This window comes from Balaenoptera musculus, chromosome 2, assembly GCF_009873245.2.
Source record: "Balaenoptera musculus isolate JJ_BM4_2016_0621 chromosome 2, mBalMus1.pri.v3, whole genome shotgun sequence".
NCBI classification, from domain to species: Eukaryota; Metazoa; Chordata; class Mammalia; order Artiodactyla; family Balaenopteridae; genus Balaenoptera; species Balaenoptera musculus.
In genome coordinates, this window is record NC_045786.1 from 112,511,771 (window position 1) to 112,531,687 (window position 19,917).

The 19,917-nt window shown below is 35.9% G+C and overlaps 1 protein-coding gene and 1 non-coding gene across 2 annotated transcripts in view; one reads left to right on the plus strand and one right to left on the minus strand.

Annotated features, from left to right (window-relative positions):
• The window catches only part of LOC118891175 (protein only RNase P catalytic subunit), a 124,901-nt gene that overhangs the window by 35,486 nt on the left and 69,498 nt on the right, over positions 1-19,917 (plus strand). The window contains 3 exon segments of the mRNA XM_036844845.1: positions 12,879-12,917; positions 12,919-12,952; positions 12,955-12,986. Of these exon segments, the coding sequence (XP_036700740.1) occupies positions 12,879-12,917; positions 12,919-12,952; positions 12,955-12,986 (105 nt within the window).
• On the minus strand, positions 12,187-12,321 carry LOC118891545. The gene has a single exon (XR_005019102.1). It is a non-coding gene; the product is annotated as a small nucleolar RNA SNORA1 (small nucleolar RNA).

Consider the following 19,917-nt stretch of genomic DNA (forward strand, 5'->3'; position numbering starts at 1 on the left):
TATTTATTTATTTATTATTTTTGGCTGTGTTGGGTCTTCGTTCTGTGCGAGGGCTTTCTCTAGTTGCAGTGGGCGGGGGCCACTCTTCATCGCGGTGTGTGGGCCTCTCACTATCACGACCTCTCTTGTTGCGGAGTACGGGCTCCAGACGCGCAGGCTCAGTAGTTGTGGCTCACGGGCCTAGTTGCTCCGTGGCATGTGGGATCTTCCCAGACCAGGGCTCAAACCCGTGTCCCCTGCATTGGCAGGCAGATTCTCAACCACTGCGCCACCAGGGAAGCCCCATTTCTGTATTTTGCTTCCTTCCTGGACAACATTAACATCAACTCTTATCCTTACCATTCTGATTTTCAGATCTGGCTTCATCTCTGGCAATTAGAGATTTATTTCACTTCCTTTCTTAAAAGTTCACCGAATATTAAGTATTTTATCCAGCCTTTTTAGATATTCCTAGGAGGAAGTGTTTTTTGTTTGTTTTTTCATCTTACTGGAATCAGAAAATTCACATAAAATTATAAGTATTTTTAAATAGGATTCTACATGATAGTAATTATAATTACTGAATGAAAAAAACCATCTAAAATATAACTTGCTATTAAATGAGTATAAACTTTCTAAAATTATTAGTTATGAAGTTGCAGTGACATTTTCCAGACCTGTGACTTCATTTTTCCCAGGCTAAGTTAAGGCAGTCATGCTAGTGTTCTTCCTATTGAGGATTTATTTGGATCCCATGGTTTAAAGAAGGCACATGAAGAAATTTGGCCATTTGATGCAAAGATGCATTTTTTTTTACTGTTGTTCCCATGTTTAGAACAGTGCTTCTAACCAAAATAACTGGTATTCCCCTGTTTTTCCATATCCACTGTGACTAAAGCCAGTTGTTTTGATATTCCGTTTCTTCTAATGTTTGGAAAATATTATCTGATGGTTCAGTACATTGGATATAATTGACATGTTAAGATCACTGCTTCTTTTATGAAATACAGTTTTGAGTATATGTTATTGTAGTCCTCCTGGTTCCCCTTAGTTGCTATTCTAGAGTAGGAAATTAAACAAAATAAATGAGAGAGATCTGTTTTTAATTTTTTGTGAAATTTGTATCAAAGTCTCAGAATAGAAGTAAACTGTCATAAACATATAGATCATCATCCCCAAAATTTGAAAAAATTTAAGCTCTTCTAAGTGGAAAGCTAAAAATGAAGTTAGTGTCTCTTTGCATATCATTTGTTGAGAAAAATCAGTTGCTTAACCTGTTTGTTTTCTCATCCATAGTGTAGAAGAAATAATAAATAGAAGAGTCAAGTTAATACTGCCACGTATGTCGTGAGAGTTATTTATAGTCATGAAGGCAGCTTTTTGACGGCAGGAGCTGGAGTCACCTCCATTCTAGATCTCATGTATCAAGTGTAGTGTGTAAGGGCCATTCTTTTATTTCTCTTTCTTGCTATTCATCTTTGGATCTTTCTGCTACTCATTTGTGATTAGGTGACAACCACAAGTCAACAAATATCAGTTCTACTTAATTGTTTCTAATAAGAGGTTGGATAAGACAGGGGTCTGCAACCCCTGGGCCATGGACCCCTGTTAGGAACTAGGCCGCGCAGCAGGAGGTGAGCGGCGGGTGAGCAAGCGAAGCTTCATCTGCTGCTCCCCATCGCTCCCATTACCGCCTGAACCATCCCTCCCCACCCCACACCCCATCCGTGGGAAAGTTGTCCTCCATGAAACCAGTCCCTGGTGCCAGAAAGGCTGGGGACTGCCGGCCGATAAGATAAAGAATTTAAACTTTTGATTAGCTGTTTTAGAATTGTTTTTACATTTATTTACTCTTTTCCATGTTGTAGCAATAAGCAAGAGTTTTTTTTTTTTTAATTTAAGCTCAAACTGTAATTACATAAAGACTTTATACTTATTTTTTGAAGTTTCTAAATTGCCTAGTTGTTAATCCTCAAACATGCCAAGCTCTTTGGTGTTTCTTTTTTTTTTTAAATAAATTTATTTATTTGTTTTTGGCTGTGTTGGGTCTTCGTTGCTGCACGCGGGCTTTTTCTAGTTGCGGTGCGTGGGCTTCTCATTGCGGTGGCTTCTCTTGTTGCGGAGCACAGGCTCTAGGAGCACGGGCCTCAGTAGTTGTGGCTCGTGGGTTCTAGAGCGCAGGCTCAGTAGTTGTGGCGCAACAGGCTTAATTGCTCTGTGGCATGTGGGATCTTCCCGGCTCAGGGCTTGAACCTGTGTCCCCTGCATTGGCAGGCAGATTCTTAACCACTGCGCCACCAGGGAAGCCCTCTTTGGTGTTTCTTAAGGGCCTTCATGGTTCTTTCCTCTGCCTAGAGGGCACTTCCTCCAGAGGGAGCATGGTTTACTCCCTCACTTTATTCAGGTCTTTGTTCAAAAGTCACCTCATTAGAAAGGCCTTCACCAAATCTAAAATAGAGAGGGACTAGGGAAGGTGATGCTAATACCCTGCCTGGCTTAATTTTTCTTCAAGGCACTTTTCTCTACATGAAATTAAGTATTTGTTACCTTGGTATTGCTTGTTTCCTTGGCTAATATAAATTCCTTGAGGGCAGGAAATGTTTTCACTTTTCTGTTCCTAGGAATAAGAACATTATTTTGCACATACATTTGGTACTTAATGAAAATCTGTTGACTCACTGACCAAGTGAAAGTATTATGAATTTGTGGCCTAAGGGTGAGATCTAGCCCATATTAGTTTTTTGTTTGAGCATCTTTGTGTTTTACGCTTTTAAAAAGTTATTTCACATGTTTCAAATGCCAGATTTTTAAATTTCTTTCAAAAATCAAATCTGCTAACCCTGGGTCTTTATTTTTGCTAACCCTGGGTCTTTATTTGTGTGTGGCAACAATTATCTGGACCGAGCACTGGGCTGTTTCCTTTATAAGGGACCTGCATTCTCCAGTTTGGTCATAGCCGTCACCTCCTTCTGTCGAATCTTGGACAATGAGATCTGAGTATTTGCTAATTATCGTTTTGCCTGCTCTTATGTTTTCTTAGACTTGGCCTATTTTACCTGTTTATATCACCTACCTGGTCCCTGTAGTCATCTGAGTTTACAACTTCTTTTGTACAGTTTTTATAATTCCTATGCAGTTAAACTTCTCAGATTTAAACTTAAAAGTATAAAATGAATTAAGACGATTGAAGTTGTGACAGTTATTGAAGGAGATATATGTTGAATTTATAAAACCTGTATGTTACGAAAATGAAGAACTCCCTTTAGACCAGTGAGCACATGAAAAGATGCTCAACATCATTAGTCATTAGGAAAATGTACATCAAAACTGCAGGGAGATACCTCTTCACACCCACAAGCATGACTATAATAAAAAAGACATAAAATAACAAGTTTTGGTTGAGGATGTGGAGAAATTGGAACCTTCATACATTGCAGTTGGGAATGTAAAATGGTGCGGCTACTTTGGAAAACAGTCTGGCAGTTCCTCAATGAGTTAAACAGAATTATCACATTTGGTAACTTGACAGTTTCATTCCTAGATATATATACCCAAGAGAAATGAAAACACACATCCATGCAGAACTTGTACACAAATGTTCATAGCAGCATTTTTCATAATAGCCCCAAGGTGGAATTAACCCAAATGTTCATCCATTAATGAATAAGTAAATAAAATATGGTATATCCATACAGTGAAATATTACTTGGCAATAAAAAAGAATGAAGTACTGATACATGCTAAACATGGTTAAACCTTGAAAATATTATGCTGAGGGAACTTCCCTGGTGGCACAGTGGATAAGACTCCATGCTCCCAATGCAGGGGACCCGGGTTCGATCCCTGGTCAGGGAACTAGATCCCACATGCATGCCACAAATAAGAGTTCTCATGCCACAACTAAGGAGCCTGCGTGCTGCAACTAAGACCCAGTGCAACCAAATAAATACATAAATAAATATTTTTTAAAAAAGAAAGAAAATATGCTGAATGAAAGAAGTCAGTCATAGAGTACCACATATTTGTACAATTCAGTTTATCTGAAATGTCCAGAATAGGTAAATCTATAGAAACAAAGTAGATTGATTAGTGGTTGCTGTGTGGTAGGTGGGGGAATGAGGATTGACTGCTAATGAGAATAGAGTTGTTTCTTTTTTTTCTGTCAATGCTGCATGGCTTGCAGGATCTTAGCTCCCCAACCAGGGGTTAAACCTGGGCCCTCGGCAGTGAAAGCGCAGAGAGTACTAACCACTGGACCTCCAGGGAATTCCTGGAGTTTTACTAGGAGGGACAGACTATTCTAAAATTAGATGATGGTGATGTGGCACAATCTGTGAATTGTACATTTCAAACTAGTGAAGTGTGTGGTATATGAATTATGTCCCCATAAAATTATTTTTTTTAAATTAGAACTTCTTTTATTAATAGCCAAGAAACAAGTGATCAAAAGGTTGGTGGATTTCATACCCCAGATCATAAGCCAGTCTGCAATCAAGTATAACTCTGGCAGTAGCCCTAGAAAGAAATAATTGTTCTTTGCTTAAATTTTACCATCCGTTAGAACAGCTAAGCCTGCATATTTGTATTGCCCTATGCCATAGTTAGTGTGCTGTCTCAGTAGGTCAACTCTTTCTTTTTCACGCCTTCTCAGCGTGGTCTATTCAAGGGCTTTGTGTGCAATGACATAAATTTGTTTAGTTCGGAAAATGAGCATCTTGGGGACCCACCGGAAGTATTACAAAGTAGTAAAAGTATTACTCCCTGACTAGTAACATATTTACTAAGCAGAGCTTTAGTAATGGGGAAAAAAACAACAACAACCCAACCTCTGGATTTTTCTGTTTGTCTATTAGAAGACCTGGATTGGGAGGATAATCTTTGGATGAGATTATATTTTACACATCCTGTGACTGCACAGAGGTTCCTGAGACTCACCTTTGAAACAAAACTTCTCCAGTATACCCTCTTCCATTCTGTGGTTTTAAGGGATTTCCAAGAGTGGTTAACATAGAATATCAGAACTGGAAGGGGATTTTATAAGTTATCTATTTAGTTTAACTCTTCATTTTTACAGATGTCCATTTTCCCAGTAATACTGAACTACCTTAGTTTGTCATTACTCCTGAAGTGAATATAATGGGTACCAAGAGCAGCACCAAGATGATAAGTTGGAAGTATAATGGGAAATCTTTTTAACGTTAATTATTAGTGAAACCTGAATTTTAGAAATTTAATGCACTCGTTTTCCTTGGTTCGTTCAGACTGAAACAAGAAATGGTCATGTTGTATGTGAACTGTTTTAATTTCCTTGATAGTTTTATTTCCATTTATAAAAAATAGTATTCCCATTCCAACTAATATTTAGTTAGTTTTGATATGAATTGGAACTTTCTAAACATTGTATAGGAAATATATTTGAGCAGAGAAATTTTAAAACAAAGTGTTCTGCTGAGTAGAAGGGAAAGAGGATGGTTCCGCACAACTGCAGTTGGCAGGGATAGAAAAACTAAAGAAGTCAAGTGACATATGAAAGCACGTATATGGACCAATGGTTATCTTAAAGGTGAAATATTTATTACTACTAGGATTTTCTTCCTTTTGTTTTTAATCAGCTTTATTAAGGTATAATTACATATAATAAAATTTGCCAGTGTACAGTTCAGTGAGTTTTGACAAATACATGCAGTTGTGTCATAACCTCTATAATCAAGATATGGGACCAAGTATATCATCCCCCAAAAGTTCCCTTGTATTCACTGCAGTCAGTCCCCTCTCCCTCCTTCCTGGAACCATTAATCTGCTTTCCGTTTGTATAGTTTTGCCTTAAATTTCATATAAATGAAATCATACAGTATGTATTAGCCTTTTATGTCTGCCGTTTTTTTAATTTAGCATAATACTTTTGAAATCCATTCAAGTGTTTGTGTGTATCAGTAGTTTCTTTTTATTGATGAATAGTATAACATTGTCTGGATATACCACATTTTTTTCCATTCATTCACCAGTTGATGGACACTTGAATTGTTTCCAGTTTGGGACAATTACAAATAAAGCCATTATTAACATTCACATACAAGTCTCTGTGTGGATGCATGTTTTCATTTCTCTTCTTTCAATACCTAAAGGTGGAATTGTTGAGATATAGGATAAATGTATGCTTAACCTTATAAGAAACTGCCCAATTGTTTTCCATAGTGTGGTTGCATTTTGCATCCCATTAGCAATATTTAAAAGTTCCAATTGCTCCACATACTTATTATGGTCAGTCTTTTAAATTTTAATCATTCTGGTGGGTGGATAATGATTTTCTCAGTGGTTTAAATTTGCATTTCCCTAATGACTAATCATGTTGAGTGTCTGATCATGTGCTTATTGGCCTAAAGGGGGTTCTTCCTCTTGTAATTTTGATACAATGATATTATCTAATCCGCAGTTGATACTCAGTCACAATTGTCACTTGTCACAATAATGTCCTTTGTAAGTTTCTCCTTCCCCAGATCCAATCCAGGATTACACATTGGGTTTAGTTGTCATGTTTCTTTGGTCTCTTTTCATCTGCAACAAAAATCCCAGTTTTCTTTGTCTTTCTTGGACCTTGATTTTTTTTTGAAAACTATAGACCTAGTGTTTTTGTAGAATGTCTCTCCGTTTGGGTTCACCTGATATTTCCTTATGATTAGATTCAGACTATGCATTTTTGGCAAGAATATCACAAAAATGCTGTTGTATCCTTGTCAGAGGCATTGTATCAGGAGGCACACTGTGTGAATATTGGTGAGGACTGTGTTGCCCAAGAAATTGTGTCTATCCTGATGTTATGCAGAATTCTCTTTTCTTCTAGGTTTGGCTCTTAGGTTTAGATTTCATAGTTTTGGCTTTGGGTTTAGACTTATGATCTATAACAAAATAATTTTGAGTGTGATGTGAGATAGAAATGGGGGTTCATTTTTTTCTCCAACATTTTCCCTTGTTAGTTTTCTTACTTTTTCTGTTTCTCTGATTCGACTCTTATTATTATTATTACTTTCTTGAAATTGATTTGCTCTTCTTTTTCTAGCTTAAAGTGAAAACTTGGATCAGTGATTTTAGACCTTTCTTCTTTTCATGTAATCATTTAAAGCTAAGTATTGCTCTAATGCAGGCATGAATTTTGATATTTAATATTTTACTGTCACTTAATTCAAAGTATTTTCTAATTTCCTGTGTAATTTTCTTTTAACCCATAGGTTATTTAGAAGTATTATTCAGAAATACTTGGAACTTTTCTAGATATCTTACTGCTCTTGGCTTTCTGTAGTCATTGCACCAATTTACATTCCCACCAACAGTGTACAAGGGTTCACTTTGTGTGTGTGTGTGTGTATGTTAGAGTAATCAGCAAATATAGTTTTTCAGATTTTAATATTTATAAATGTATTGAGACTCATTTTATGGCCTAGAGCTGTGGTTTGTCTTGGTGTTCCATGTGTACTTAAAAGGAAGAAATATTCTGCCATTGTTGGATATATTGTCCTTTAGATATCAATCAAGTCAAAGTGGTTAATAGTAGTTTAGGTCTTCTCTATCCTTGCTGATTTTTATCTACTTGTTCTATCAATTACAGAGAGAAAAGTGTTGAAATTGCCATCTATGATTATAGACATTTATGTTCCTCCTTTCACTTCTGTCAAGTTTTGCTTCATGTATTTCGAAGCTCTGTTCTTATTTATGAATATGATTTCCCCATATATTGATTTTGTTGTCATTGCAAAGAGTACCTTTTTATTTTTTGTAATACTCGTTTTCTTAAAATCTATTTTGTCTAAAATTAATGTTGCCACTCCGACTTTCTTAAGAAGCATACTGATGCATGATATGTATTTTCTTCCTACTTTTCACTTTCAGCTTATCCATATCTTTATATTCAAAGTACATCTCTTATAAACAGCATTTTTGATAGGGTTGAATTCAAATATTTTAAACAAATGGGACTACATCTAACTAAAAAGCTTTTGCACAGCAAAGGAAACTGATGACTTAATGAAAATGCTGCCTACTGAATGGGAGAAGATATTTGCAAATGATATATCAGATAAGGGGTTAATATCCAAAATATACAAAGAACTCATACACCTTAACATTAAAAAAACAAACAACCCAATTAAAAAGTGGGCAGAGGACCTGAATAGACATTTTGCCAAAGAAGACATACAGATGTCCAACAGGCACATGAAAAGATGCTCAATGTCACTATCACCAGGGAATTGAAAACAAAAACCACAATGAGATATCACCTCGCACCTGCTGGAATGGTTATTATCGAAAAGATAACAAATAACAAGAGCTAGTGAGTATGTGGAGAAAAGTGAACCCTTCTGCACTGTTTGTGGGAATGTGAATTGGTGCAGCCACTATAGAAAACAGTGTGGAAGTTCCTCAAAAACTAAAACTAGAACTACCATATGATGCGGCATTTCCACTCCTGGGTATTTATCCAAAGAAAATGAAAACACTAATTTGAAATGATATATGCACACCAGTGTTCACTGCAGCATTATTTACAATTGCCAAGACATGGAAGCAACCTAAGTGCCCATCAACAGATGAATAGATAAAGAAGATGTGGCATGCATGTGTATATATATGTATATATCACAACAGAATATTAGTCATAAAAAAGAATGAAATTTTTTCATTTGCAACAACATGGATGTACCTAAAGGGTATTATGCTAAGTGACATAAGTCAGACAGAAAGACAAATACTCTATGATTTCACTTTTATATGGAATCTAACAAACAAAACAAATGAACAAACATAACAAAATAGAAACAGAGTCATAGATACAGAGAACAAACAGGTGGTTTCTAGAGGGGATGAGTGCGGGGGCTGAGAGGAATAGGTTGAGGGAGATTAAGAGGTACAGACTTCCCAGTTACAAAAATAAATGAGTCACGGGTATTAAAAGTACAGTGTGGGGAATGTAGTCAATAATATTGTAACATCTTTCTATGGTGGCAGATAGTAACTAGACTTATCGTGGTGATAATTTTGAAACATATAGAAATATCAAATCGCTATGTTGTGCATGAGGAACTAACATACAATTGTAGGTCAGCTGTACTTCAAAAACAAACAAGCAAACAAATTCACAGAAAAAGAGATCAGATTTGTGGTTATCAGAGGCAGGAGGTGGAGGAAGGGCAAATTGGATGACGTTAGTCCAAAGGCACAAACTTCCAGTTATTTAGATAAATAAGTACTAGAGATATGATGTATAACCTGATAAATATAATTAACCCTGCTGTGTGTCAAATTTAAGAGTTGTTAAGAGAGTAAACCCTAAGAGTTCTTGTCACAAGAGAAAATTATTTTTTTCTTTTTTAAAACATTTTGTGTATATTAAGGTGATGAATGTTCATTAAAGTTATTGTGGTAATCATTTCATAATGTATGTAAGTCAAATCATTATGCTGTACACCTTAAACTTATACAGGGCTGTATGTCAATTATATCGCAATAAAATTGAAGAAAAACAAAGTATGTCTCTTATAAACAGCATTTTGATAGGGTTGAACTTAAATATTTTATTTTGCTATTGTTTTATATTTATCCAAAAAAATTTTGTTTGGTTCCTCTGTTCCTACTTTCATGTTCTTTTGGGTTAATAAAATTTTTTTAAATTAATTAATTTATTAATTTGGCTGTATTGGGTCTTCGTTTCTGTTCGAGGGCTTTCTCTAGTTGCGGCGAGCGGGGGCCACTCTTCATCGCAGTGCGCGGGCCTCTCACTGTCGCGGCTTCTCTTGCTGCGGAGCACAGGCTCCAGACGCACAGGCTCAGTAGTTGTGGCTCACGGGCCCAGTTGCTCCGTGGCATGTGGGATCTTCCCAGACCAGGGCTCGAACCCGTGTCCCCTGCATTGGCAGGCAGACTCCCAACCACTGCGCCACCAGGGAAGCCCATGGGTTAATCAAATTTTAAAAAATATTTCATTGAATTCTTCTGTTGGCTTTTTATCTGTGCCTTTTCTGTATTATTTTTAAATATATGAGTTGGGATTATAATATGAATCTTCAACCTAGTCCACTTAGAGTTTAGGTTATACCATTTCACATAAAATGTAGGAACCTTGTAGCAGTAGAATTCCATTTACCAAACACTTCCTGGTTTTTGTGCTATTGTTGTCATATATATCACACCTGCATGTTTGATTTATCTTTGATTTATCCTGCTTTGTATTTTCTTTGTATTTATCCTGCTTTGAGTTTGCTCTGCTTCTTAGATAAGTTATATTTTTCATCAAATTTTGGCCATTATTCAGATTCCCTTTTCTATTTTCTCCTTTCCTCTCCATGACACATTTAGACTTTTTAGACTTTTAGACTCCAATGACACATATGTTGGTCTGTTTGGTATTGTTCTACAGGTTACTAAGGCTTTATTTATCTTTTTCTTTCGATCTTTTTTCCTTCAGTTGCATAATTTCTGTCGCTCCGTCATTTGTGTTCACTGACTCTTACTTTTCCCATCCCTAATCTGCTGTAATGTCCACCCTGTGAATATTTTATTCCACATGTGTGCTTTTTGGCTCTAGAATGTTCATTTTTATAGTTTCCATTTTTGGTTTTTTCCTTTCTTTCCATTCATTATAACTATATTTTCCTTTAAATTCTTAAATCTATTTATAGTAGCTACTTTAAACTTCTTGCCTGCTAACTCCAGCATCTGGACCTGGATTGATTTCTGTTGACTTTCTTTTCTCTTGACTGTGGGTCACATTTTCCTATTTCCTCTCATGTTTATTATTTTTAAGTTGTATGTTGGACATTGTGAGGGGCATGTTGCAAAGGCTCTGGATTCCATTATCTTCCTCTGGAGGTTATCGATTTTCTGCTTTACCAGACTGTTAAACTTGGTTAGACTTAGACTCCAGACTCTGCCACTCTTGCAGTGGATAATAATTGAAATCTTTGTTCGGGTCTTTTAAGTCTTTCATCTGTTGTTTTTTTTGCTGGGCTCCTTGGAGTCTCCTCCACGCATGTACAGATCAAGAGTTAGCCAAGGATTTGGGCAGATTTATACACAGATTTTTGCAGTTCCCTCTTTTCTAGCATTCTTTCTGTAACTTCCCAGCCTCTCTGGCAGCCTCAAAGTCTTCTGATTTCTCAAACCAGTCAGTCTGTGGCTTTCTGCTTGATTTCCAGCTGCCCCTGCCAACCATGCTGACTAGAGAGTGACCTCTGGCAAAAAGCCACATACAGGCAAATTTCTCCTGCTGCAGTTCACTTATTATCTGGTTATCCATAAATAGATAACAAACCACCCCAAATGTAGTGGCATTAAACAGAAACAGTCACCTATTATTATTATTATGATTATATCATCTCATGGTTCTAGGGTTTGACTAAACTGAGTTGTGTGATTTTTGCTTGGTCCTTCTACTGTTGTAATCAAATGAAGGCTAAGTTCATCTTGAAATCTCCCTCACTCTCATAGATCTGATGGTTGATGTTGGCTTTTGGCTGGGACTCAGTTCGACTGTCAGGTAGAACACCTGTACATGACCCATGACCTCTGCCTGGGTTTTTAATGATGGTTGGGTTCAAAGAGCAGGCATCCTAAGAGGGAGAGCCAGATGGAAGCTGTATTGCCTTTTAATACCCAGTCTGGGAAGCCACATAGTGTCACTTCTGCCACACTCATTCATTGAGGCAGTCACAAAGAAAAGCCTCTATTCAAGTGAAGGGAGTTAGAATCTACCTTTTGAGGGGGGAGGAGTGTCAAAGAATTTTCAGACATGTTTTAAAACCATCAAACCTTCTTTCAAATGTTGTGTGCCCTCCAATTTCTGCTTGCTTTGGTCATTCTCTAGTACCTTCAAATAGTTACTTTTTATATAGAAAATATTATCTGGTAATCCATTACAGACTACTCCGTCATTACCAGGAGTGGAACTCCCTCTCCTCCTTTTCTTCCATCCATAGCACTCATCACATTTGACATTTAATATATTAACTTGTTTATTTTGTGTCTCCTCCCATTAAAATGCAAGCTCCATTAGTTGGGGTTTTGTCTCTTTGGTAACTGCTGGGCATACAGTAGGTGCTCAACAAATTTTTTTTTCCCAGAAGTTAAATATAGCAAGTACATTGCTATTTATTCCTTCATCTTTTCTAATGTTGAAAAGCCTTGTTATATCCAATTTTTACTTATGAGCCTAGCAAAAAATATTACATGTTTCATTGTCACCACTGCAATAAAATTACAGTGATGGAAGCAAAACCTGTGTTCTCAATGTAGCCACAGTAACAATTTATGGACACCATGAACAACAGTGCCCATTTTCAGTAGAATGAGGCTTTCAACAAATGTTTGTTGAATGAATGAATGAATTTTCAACTCTTCAAAATAGCCATAAGTAACCAAATCCTCTTGATGACAAGAGAGGAGTACAAGTTATAGAGTCTTGTTTTTTCAACATGGCTGCACTGATAGACTGGCATATCAGAGATTCGCATCTCCTTGGCTTATAGAACAGGGCATAGAGATTTTGACATTTTATTCTCATCTGACTACCATGTGTGTCAGTGTAGCACACTAGATTAACTGGTTACAGATCAATGAAATACCACGTGAAGTACTTTGTGAAGTGTAAAGCGAGATTATAAGATGTATCAGATAATTACATGCAGTTGCATCTATTAGGGCTGGTCTTTTCAGATTTCATTTTGAAAGCATCTCTGTGTGTGTGTGTGTGTGTGTGTGTGTGTGTGTGTATGTGTGTGCGTGTGTGTGTGTGTATTTTAAGGGATGAATATTTTGACTTACCAGAACAATAATGAAAGTCATAGCAGTGTGTTTATGATAAGACCTTACTAGGTTCTTATTAATATTTTATCTGACTTTTTCTTTTTTAGGAACTTAAGAGATTTCAGAACTTTGTAAAATACCATCCTTCCTTTTGACATTGTCATTGATGGGCTCAATGTTGCCAAATGTTTCCTAAAGCTCGTGAATCTCAAGTTGTAAGTACAAGTTTTATTTTGTTATTCCAAATCTCTAGAAATATTTATTGTACCCATTTTGATCTTCCTTGGGTCTCTTAGTTTCCCATTTTACCTTCCTCTAAAAATAAGTTCCTAAAGTGACCAACCAGTCATCTAAGATTCAGTGTTTTCATCTCTGGCAAGTAAGTGGCTCTTACAGGCAGGGCAAGAGTGAGAGATTAAAAAGTCTGTGTAAAAAAAAACAAACAAAAAAAAAACCAAAAAGTCTACGTAATAAAGGGCCAGTTCAGCCCTTTTGTGTAACCTTTAGCTAACCTTCTCCTAGGTCTCTACTCTTTGGGGTTACTCTATCTTGTCCCTGTGGATCACATCCCTCCATTTGAAATTTATCAACATATACTATTAAGAGATATTAATCATAACTCACATTTGTGTTTTTCCAAACATACTATGTTCATAAATTAACCTAAGCAGTTCTTTTTTTTGTAAGGTAATTGTTTGTTCTGTCAATTTCTAAGTGTCCTAGTAGTTTCTAATAGGAATATCATGATTTTTTATAGCACTAGTGAGCAATTATTTTAATCCCCATTTTTACAGATTAGAAAATTAGAAAATTAAGGTCAATTTTGTACAGTAAATCCTTAGAAAGCAGTCATAACATCAAAAGTTGATTGTAGAGAGTTCCTGGGTTTCAGACTTGTGGCTCTTATTGCTGGCAATCTATGGCCGTTCATCTGTAGTTAAACTATTATTTCTTAAAAATTACTGCCAACTTAAAAGCTTTTTCTCAGAGATGCTACTAGTCCAATTTGACCATTTATACTCAAAAAAGTTTACAGGTACTAACAAAGGACAAGGTAGATTTATAGAAAATTTTTTGTATGCCTTTCCTTTACGTTTGTGCCTACATTTTTATGGTCAAGTATGTACTTTTTACTCCTTTATTTTTAAAAAACACAAAAGTAAGTTGAAAATATTTCTATCTCTTAGGTACCTGAAGGGCCCTTTGAAGCAGTAACATTGACAAAAGCAAAGCCAGAATAGGAAGCATGAAATTATTATCACTAATGCATGGTACAGCTCAGAATCAGAAGGGTTCATTCCCATCTAAACTGTGAGAATGAGAAGTTTCCTATTTGTTTACCTTCTATTTGACTTTCAGTTTCACACAAAGCACTAAAAATTGGCTTGCCAGAAATATATAGCCCAAATGGGAATAACTTATGCAGGTACCATGTTGAAGATAATGTAGTAAACACATCCCCCAGCATTGTGGGAGAAAAATGTGCACATTTTTAAAGATTTTAGCAGATTTTGGCAGAGAGGCAGAGAACAAATGATGGGCCAGGGAAATCATAGGCATCTGCCACTACTTTTAGCTTTTACTCTTAAAATAATTTAATGTAAGCCATAGTTTATGTGACAAGTAATTGTTATTACCCAGCTTTTCAGAGCACTATTATGTGTGGTAGTGCACTGGCATTATATTTGGGAAATCTCAGCTTGGAGACTCAGAGACACCACCTGAATAGCATTTAATAGCATTTTAAATAGCTTTAAAGTAGCCTTTTAGTTTAGAAATTAAGAACAGGCATTCTGGAACCAGACTTTTTATATTCAATCTACCACTTTTAATTGCTTTCATAGTTTGAGCAAGTTATCTAACCTATCTGTGCCTTAGTTTCCCAATCTGTAAAATAGGCATAATAATAGTACCCATCTCTTAAAGATGTAGTGAAGAATACTTGGCACATACTAAGTACCTAATAGGTGTAACTATTATTGTGATTACTATTCAAAGTAACTTCCCAGATGGAGCCGTAATCTTGCTTTCAGCTAACCCGTTTGGCAGTCTAAGATTTTCTCCTGTTGTGTCATCCATGTCAATGGAGCTAAAAGAAAATACAAATCTCTGCCTTAGTATTAGATTTAGTATTAGTGTTAGACTCTAGGTGAGGTACTCAAACAATACTTGATTGAGAATTGAAGCCAGTACCATCAAAAACTTAAGAAAAATTTAAAATTTGACTTTAAGAAATGTTATTTTCTTACGATTATAAAAGTAAGGCCTGTTCGTTGTAGAAAATTTGGAAGTTACAGAAAAGAAAATCATACATAATCCTAACATTCAACAATAATGTCAATGTTTTATTTCCTTGCCTATTTTTCTGTTGTTTTTTTTTTTACCTAATTGGGCTCCAACTGTGTAAATAATTATATATCTATATTTTAACTTACAGTTGTTGAAAGCTCTCAGTAAAAATGAAATTATAAAAAGAATAGGAGAAATCATGTACTTTTTAAAAATATTTGAGATGGAAGGACCTTTGAAGCATATATAAAATTCAGGAACCCTAATGGGAGGAATAGAGAAATTTGCTAGATAGTAAAAAATACTATTAACATTGTTTAAAAATAAAAACAAACTGAAAAAAATTGTTTACAACACATGTGACAAAGGGCTAATTTTGTGACTGTACCAAGGTCGCTTATAAGTCTACAAGAAAAAGATGAACCATGCAGTAGAAAAATGGCTTAACCCTATTCATAATTCTAGTTATGCAAATTAAAATGTTTATCTTCCAGACTGGCAGAGATTTAAAAGTTGGTAGTATCCAGTATTTTGAATGGTTTGGAGAGGTAGAGAAGAGGGTATCAGTACAATGTTTTTTTGGTGGGTGATTTGGCAATAACTTTGGATGCCTAAAATGTTGAAATTCTACTCTTAGAAACAAATATATTCACACTACTATATAAAGTTATGTGTCCAAATATCTCAGTTATAGCATTGTTTGTAAGCAGAAAAGTGTAATCAACCTAAATATCTGTCAACTTAGGACCTGATATATGTTGAAACATCTATTTTAAATGAATGAGGGAGATCTGTATGTACTGATGTGGGACGATACCCAAAGTAAGTGTAAGAAAAAAGTTGAAGAGCAACAAACTGAATATGGCCCCACTTGTGTTAAAAGCAAACCAAAGGATTACCCATATATAAATGTTTGTTAGGTAAGTTTGTATATGACTAGAAAATTTCTAGAAATTACACATAAAAACTTAACAATAGTTAACTTTAGGAGTTGGGGATAGAGTATAAGACAATAAGAGGATTTTAGTTTTTCATTTATGTTTTTAAAATTTTCTTTACAATGAGTATATATTACTTTAAAATTAAAAATAAAATCACCATCAGGAAAAGTAAAAAGGCATTCTTGGTAAATATTCTAAAATAACTGTATCTTATGGATTACCACAATTTTTTAATCATTTCCCTGTTGGTGGGCATATTAGATTGTTTCTCATTTTTCACCATGGTAAATAATGCTGGAAAGAAGATCTCTGTGCACGTTTCAGATGATTTCCTGTGAATAGATTCCCAGAAATAGAACTCTTGAGTCAAAGGGTAAGGATATTTTTAAAGGTCTCACTACATATTGCCAAATTGCTTTCCAAAATGATTGTATCAATTTATATGCCCACCAACAGTGTATAAAAGTGCCCAAATAGAACACATTTCTTCAAAGTTGTTTATTACATGATTGCTTCAACTATTTAGTTGCATTTGTGCCATGAATCTGCTACGTGAAAAGCGCTGGACAGTTTTAACCCAGACTTCTTAGATCAAACATTTTTAAAATTTGTAAACGAAGTTTAATAAAATAACCCAGAAAGGAAATATTCTTGACCTTCTTATTTGTCCTCTTTCTCTCTCTCTTTTTTTTAACATCTCTATTGAAGTATAATTGCTTTACAATGGTGTGTTAGTTCCTGCTGTATCACAAAGTGAATCAGCTATACGTATACATATATCCCCATATCTCCTCCGTCCTGCGTCTCCCTCCCACCCTCCCTATCCCCCCCCTCTAGGTGGTCACAAAGCACCGAGCTGATCTCCTGTGCTATGTGGCTGCTTCCCACTAGCTATCTATTTTACATTTGGTAGTGTATATATGTCCATGCCACTCTCTCATTTCGTCCCAGCTTACCCTTCCCCCTCCCCGTGTCCTCGAGTCCATTCTCTACATCTGCATCTTTATTCCTGTTCTGCCCCTAGGTTCTTCAGAACCATTTTTTTTTCCTTTTTCAGATTCCATATATATGTGTTAGCATACGGTATTTGTTTTTCTCTTTCTGACTTCACTCTTTATGACAGACTCTAGGTCCATCCATCTCACTACAAATAACTCAGTTTCGTTTCTTTTTATGGCTGAGTAATATTCCATTATATATATGTGCCACATCTTCTTTATCCATTCATCTGTCGATGGACACTTCGGTTGCTTCCATGTCTGGCTATTGTAAATAGTGCTGCAATGAACACTGGTACATGACTCTTTATGAGTTATGGTTTTTCTCAGTATATGCCCAGTAGTGGGATTGCTGGGTCGTATATGCCCAGTAGTGAGATTGCTGGGTCGTATGGTAGTTCTATTTTTAGTTTTTTTAAGGAACCTCCATACTGTTCTCCATAGTGGCTGTATCAATTTACATTCCCACCAACAGTGCAAGAGGATTCCCTTTTCTCCACACCCTCTCCAGCATTTATTGTTGGCAGACTTTTGATGATGGCCATTCTGACTGGTGTGAGGTGATACCTCACTGTAGTTTTGATTTGCATTTCTCTAATGATTAGTGATGTTGAGCATCCTTTCATATGTTTGTTGGCAATCTGTATATCTTCTTTGGAGAAATGTCTATTTAGATCTTCTGCCCATTTTGGATTGGGTTGTTTGTTTTTTTTGACATTGAGCTGCATGAGCTGCTTGTATATTTTGGAGATTAATCCTTTGTCAGTTGCTTCCTTTGCAAATATTTTCTCCCATTCTGAGGGTTGTCTTTTGTCTTGTTTATGGTTTCCTTTGCTGTGCAAAAGCTTTTAAGTATCATTAGGTCCCATTTGTTTATTTTTGTTTTTATTTCCATTTCTCTAGGAGGTGGGTCAAAAAGGATCATGCTGTGATTTATGTCATAGAGTGTTCTGCCTATGTTTTCCTCTAAGTTTTATAGTGTCTGGCTTACATTTAGGTCTTTAATCCATTTTAAGTTTATTTTTGTGTATGGTGTTAGGGAATGTTCTAATTCGTTCTTTTACATACAGCTGTCCAGTTTTCCCAGCACCACTTATTGAAGAGGCTGTCTTTTCTCCATTGTGCATTCTTGCCTCCTTTATCATAGATAAGGTGACCATATGTGCATGGGTTTATCTCTGGGCTTTCCATCCTGTTCCATTGATCTATATTTCTGTTTTTGTGTCAGTACCATACTGTCTTGTTTTACTGTAGCTTTGCAGTATAGTCTGAAGTCAGGGAGCCTGATTCCTCCAGCCTCCATTTTTCTTTCTCAAGATGCTTTGGCTATTTGGGGTCTTCTGTGTTTCCATACAAATTGTGAAACTCTTTGTTCTAGTTCTGTGAAAAATGCCATTGGTAGTTTGATAGGGATTGCACTGAATCTGTAGATTGCTTTGGGTAGTATAGTCATTTTCACAATGTTGATTCTTCCAATCCAAGAACATGGTATGTCTCTCCATCTGTTTGTATCGTCTTTAATTTCTTTCATTGGTGTCTTATAGTTTTCTGTATACAGGTCTTTTGTCTCCTTAGGTAGGTTTATTCCTAGGTATTTTATTCTTTTTGTTGCAGTGGTAAATGGGAGTGTTTCCTTAATTTCTGTTTCAGATTTTTCATCATTAGTGTATAGGAATGCAAGAGATTTCTGTGCATTATTTTGTAACCTGCTACTTTACCAAATTCATTGATTAGCTCTAGTAGTTTTCTGGTAGTATCTTTTAGGATTCTCTATGTATAGTATCATGTCATGTGCAAACAGTGACAGCTTTACTTCTTCTTTTCCAATTTGGATTCCTTTATTTCTTTTTCTTCTCTGATTGCTGTGGCTTAAAACTTCCAAAACTATGTTGAATAATAGTGTGAGAGTGGGCAACCTGTTTGTTTTTGATCTTAGTGGAAATGGTTTCAGATTTTCACCACTGAGAACGATTGCTAGCTGTGGGTTTGTCATATATGGCCTTTATTATGTTGAGGTAAGTTCCCTCTATGCCTACTTCTGGAGGGTTTTTATCATAAATGGTGTTGAATTTTGTCGAAAGCTTTTTCTGCATCTATTGAGATGATCATATGGTTTTTCTCCTTCAATTTGTTAATATGTTTTATCACATTGATTGATTTACGTATATATTGAAGAATCTTGCAATACTGGATAACCCCACTGGATCATAGTGTATGGTCCTTTTAATGTGCTGTTGGATTCTGTTTGCTAGTATTTTCTCTCTCTTAATACAGTTGCCTTTTAAGTGTGCACAAAGGAAAGATTAGGAATCTTAGTTCTAGAATTTTTCATCTTTGTGTGAAGAAGTTTCCAGGGTTTTTTCTGTGGAATAATGTACAGGTCATTTATGTTTTTTTCCATGAACGCTCTACATAATATGTGACAACTTCTCTTGGTCCTCTTCTATTAATGGTCAATTACGTATCCAGCATTGTTCTCTGTAAGTTATAATTAGAAAAGACCATTTTACATTCATTATTTAGGGAGTAGTAACACCTTGATCACATATCTTGATCTCAGAGTCTACAGTTTAGGGGTGTGATAGTGATTTAAGGAGCTAAAATAAGTTCTGGTTGTGAATTTATTTTCTCAATTTTCATATGCACCTTTTTTATATTTATTTTTTGAAGTCAGATTATGTCTTATAATTGATGTCAGTAGAAACTTGCCAGTCACCCTGTAGAGCTGAGACTTACTGGTGGTTGTCATTGCTGGGAATGTGCAAATTTAGCTGTACACAGCTATGTCTATTCATCCACTTGTGACCTCAGTTGAGTTAGTTGTATTGGCAGCTCCACACGCTGTTTAATTTTTAACCTTAATCTTAATTTTAAATATTTGCTGAGGGTTTTCTAACCATGCAGTAAAAGGTGGTGGT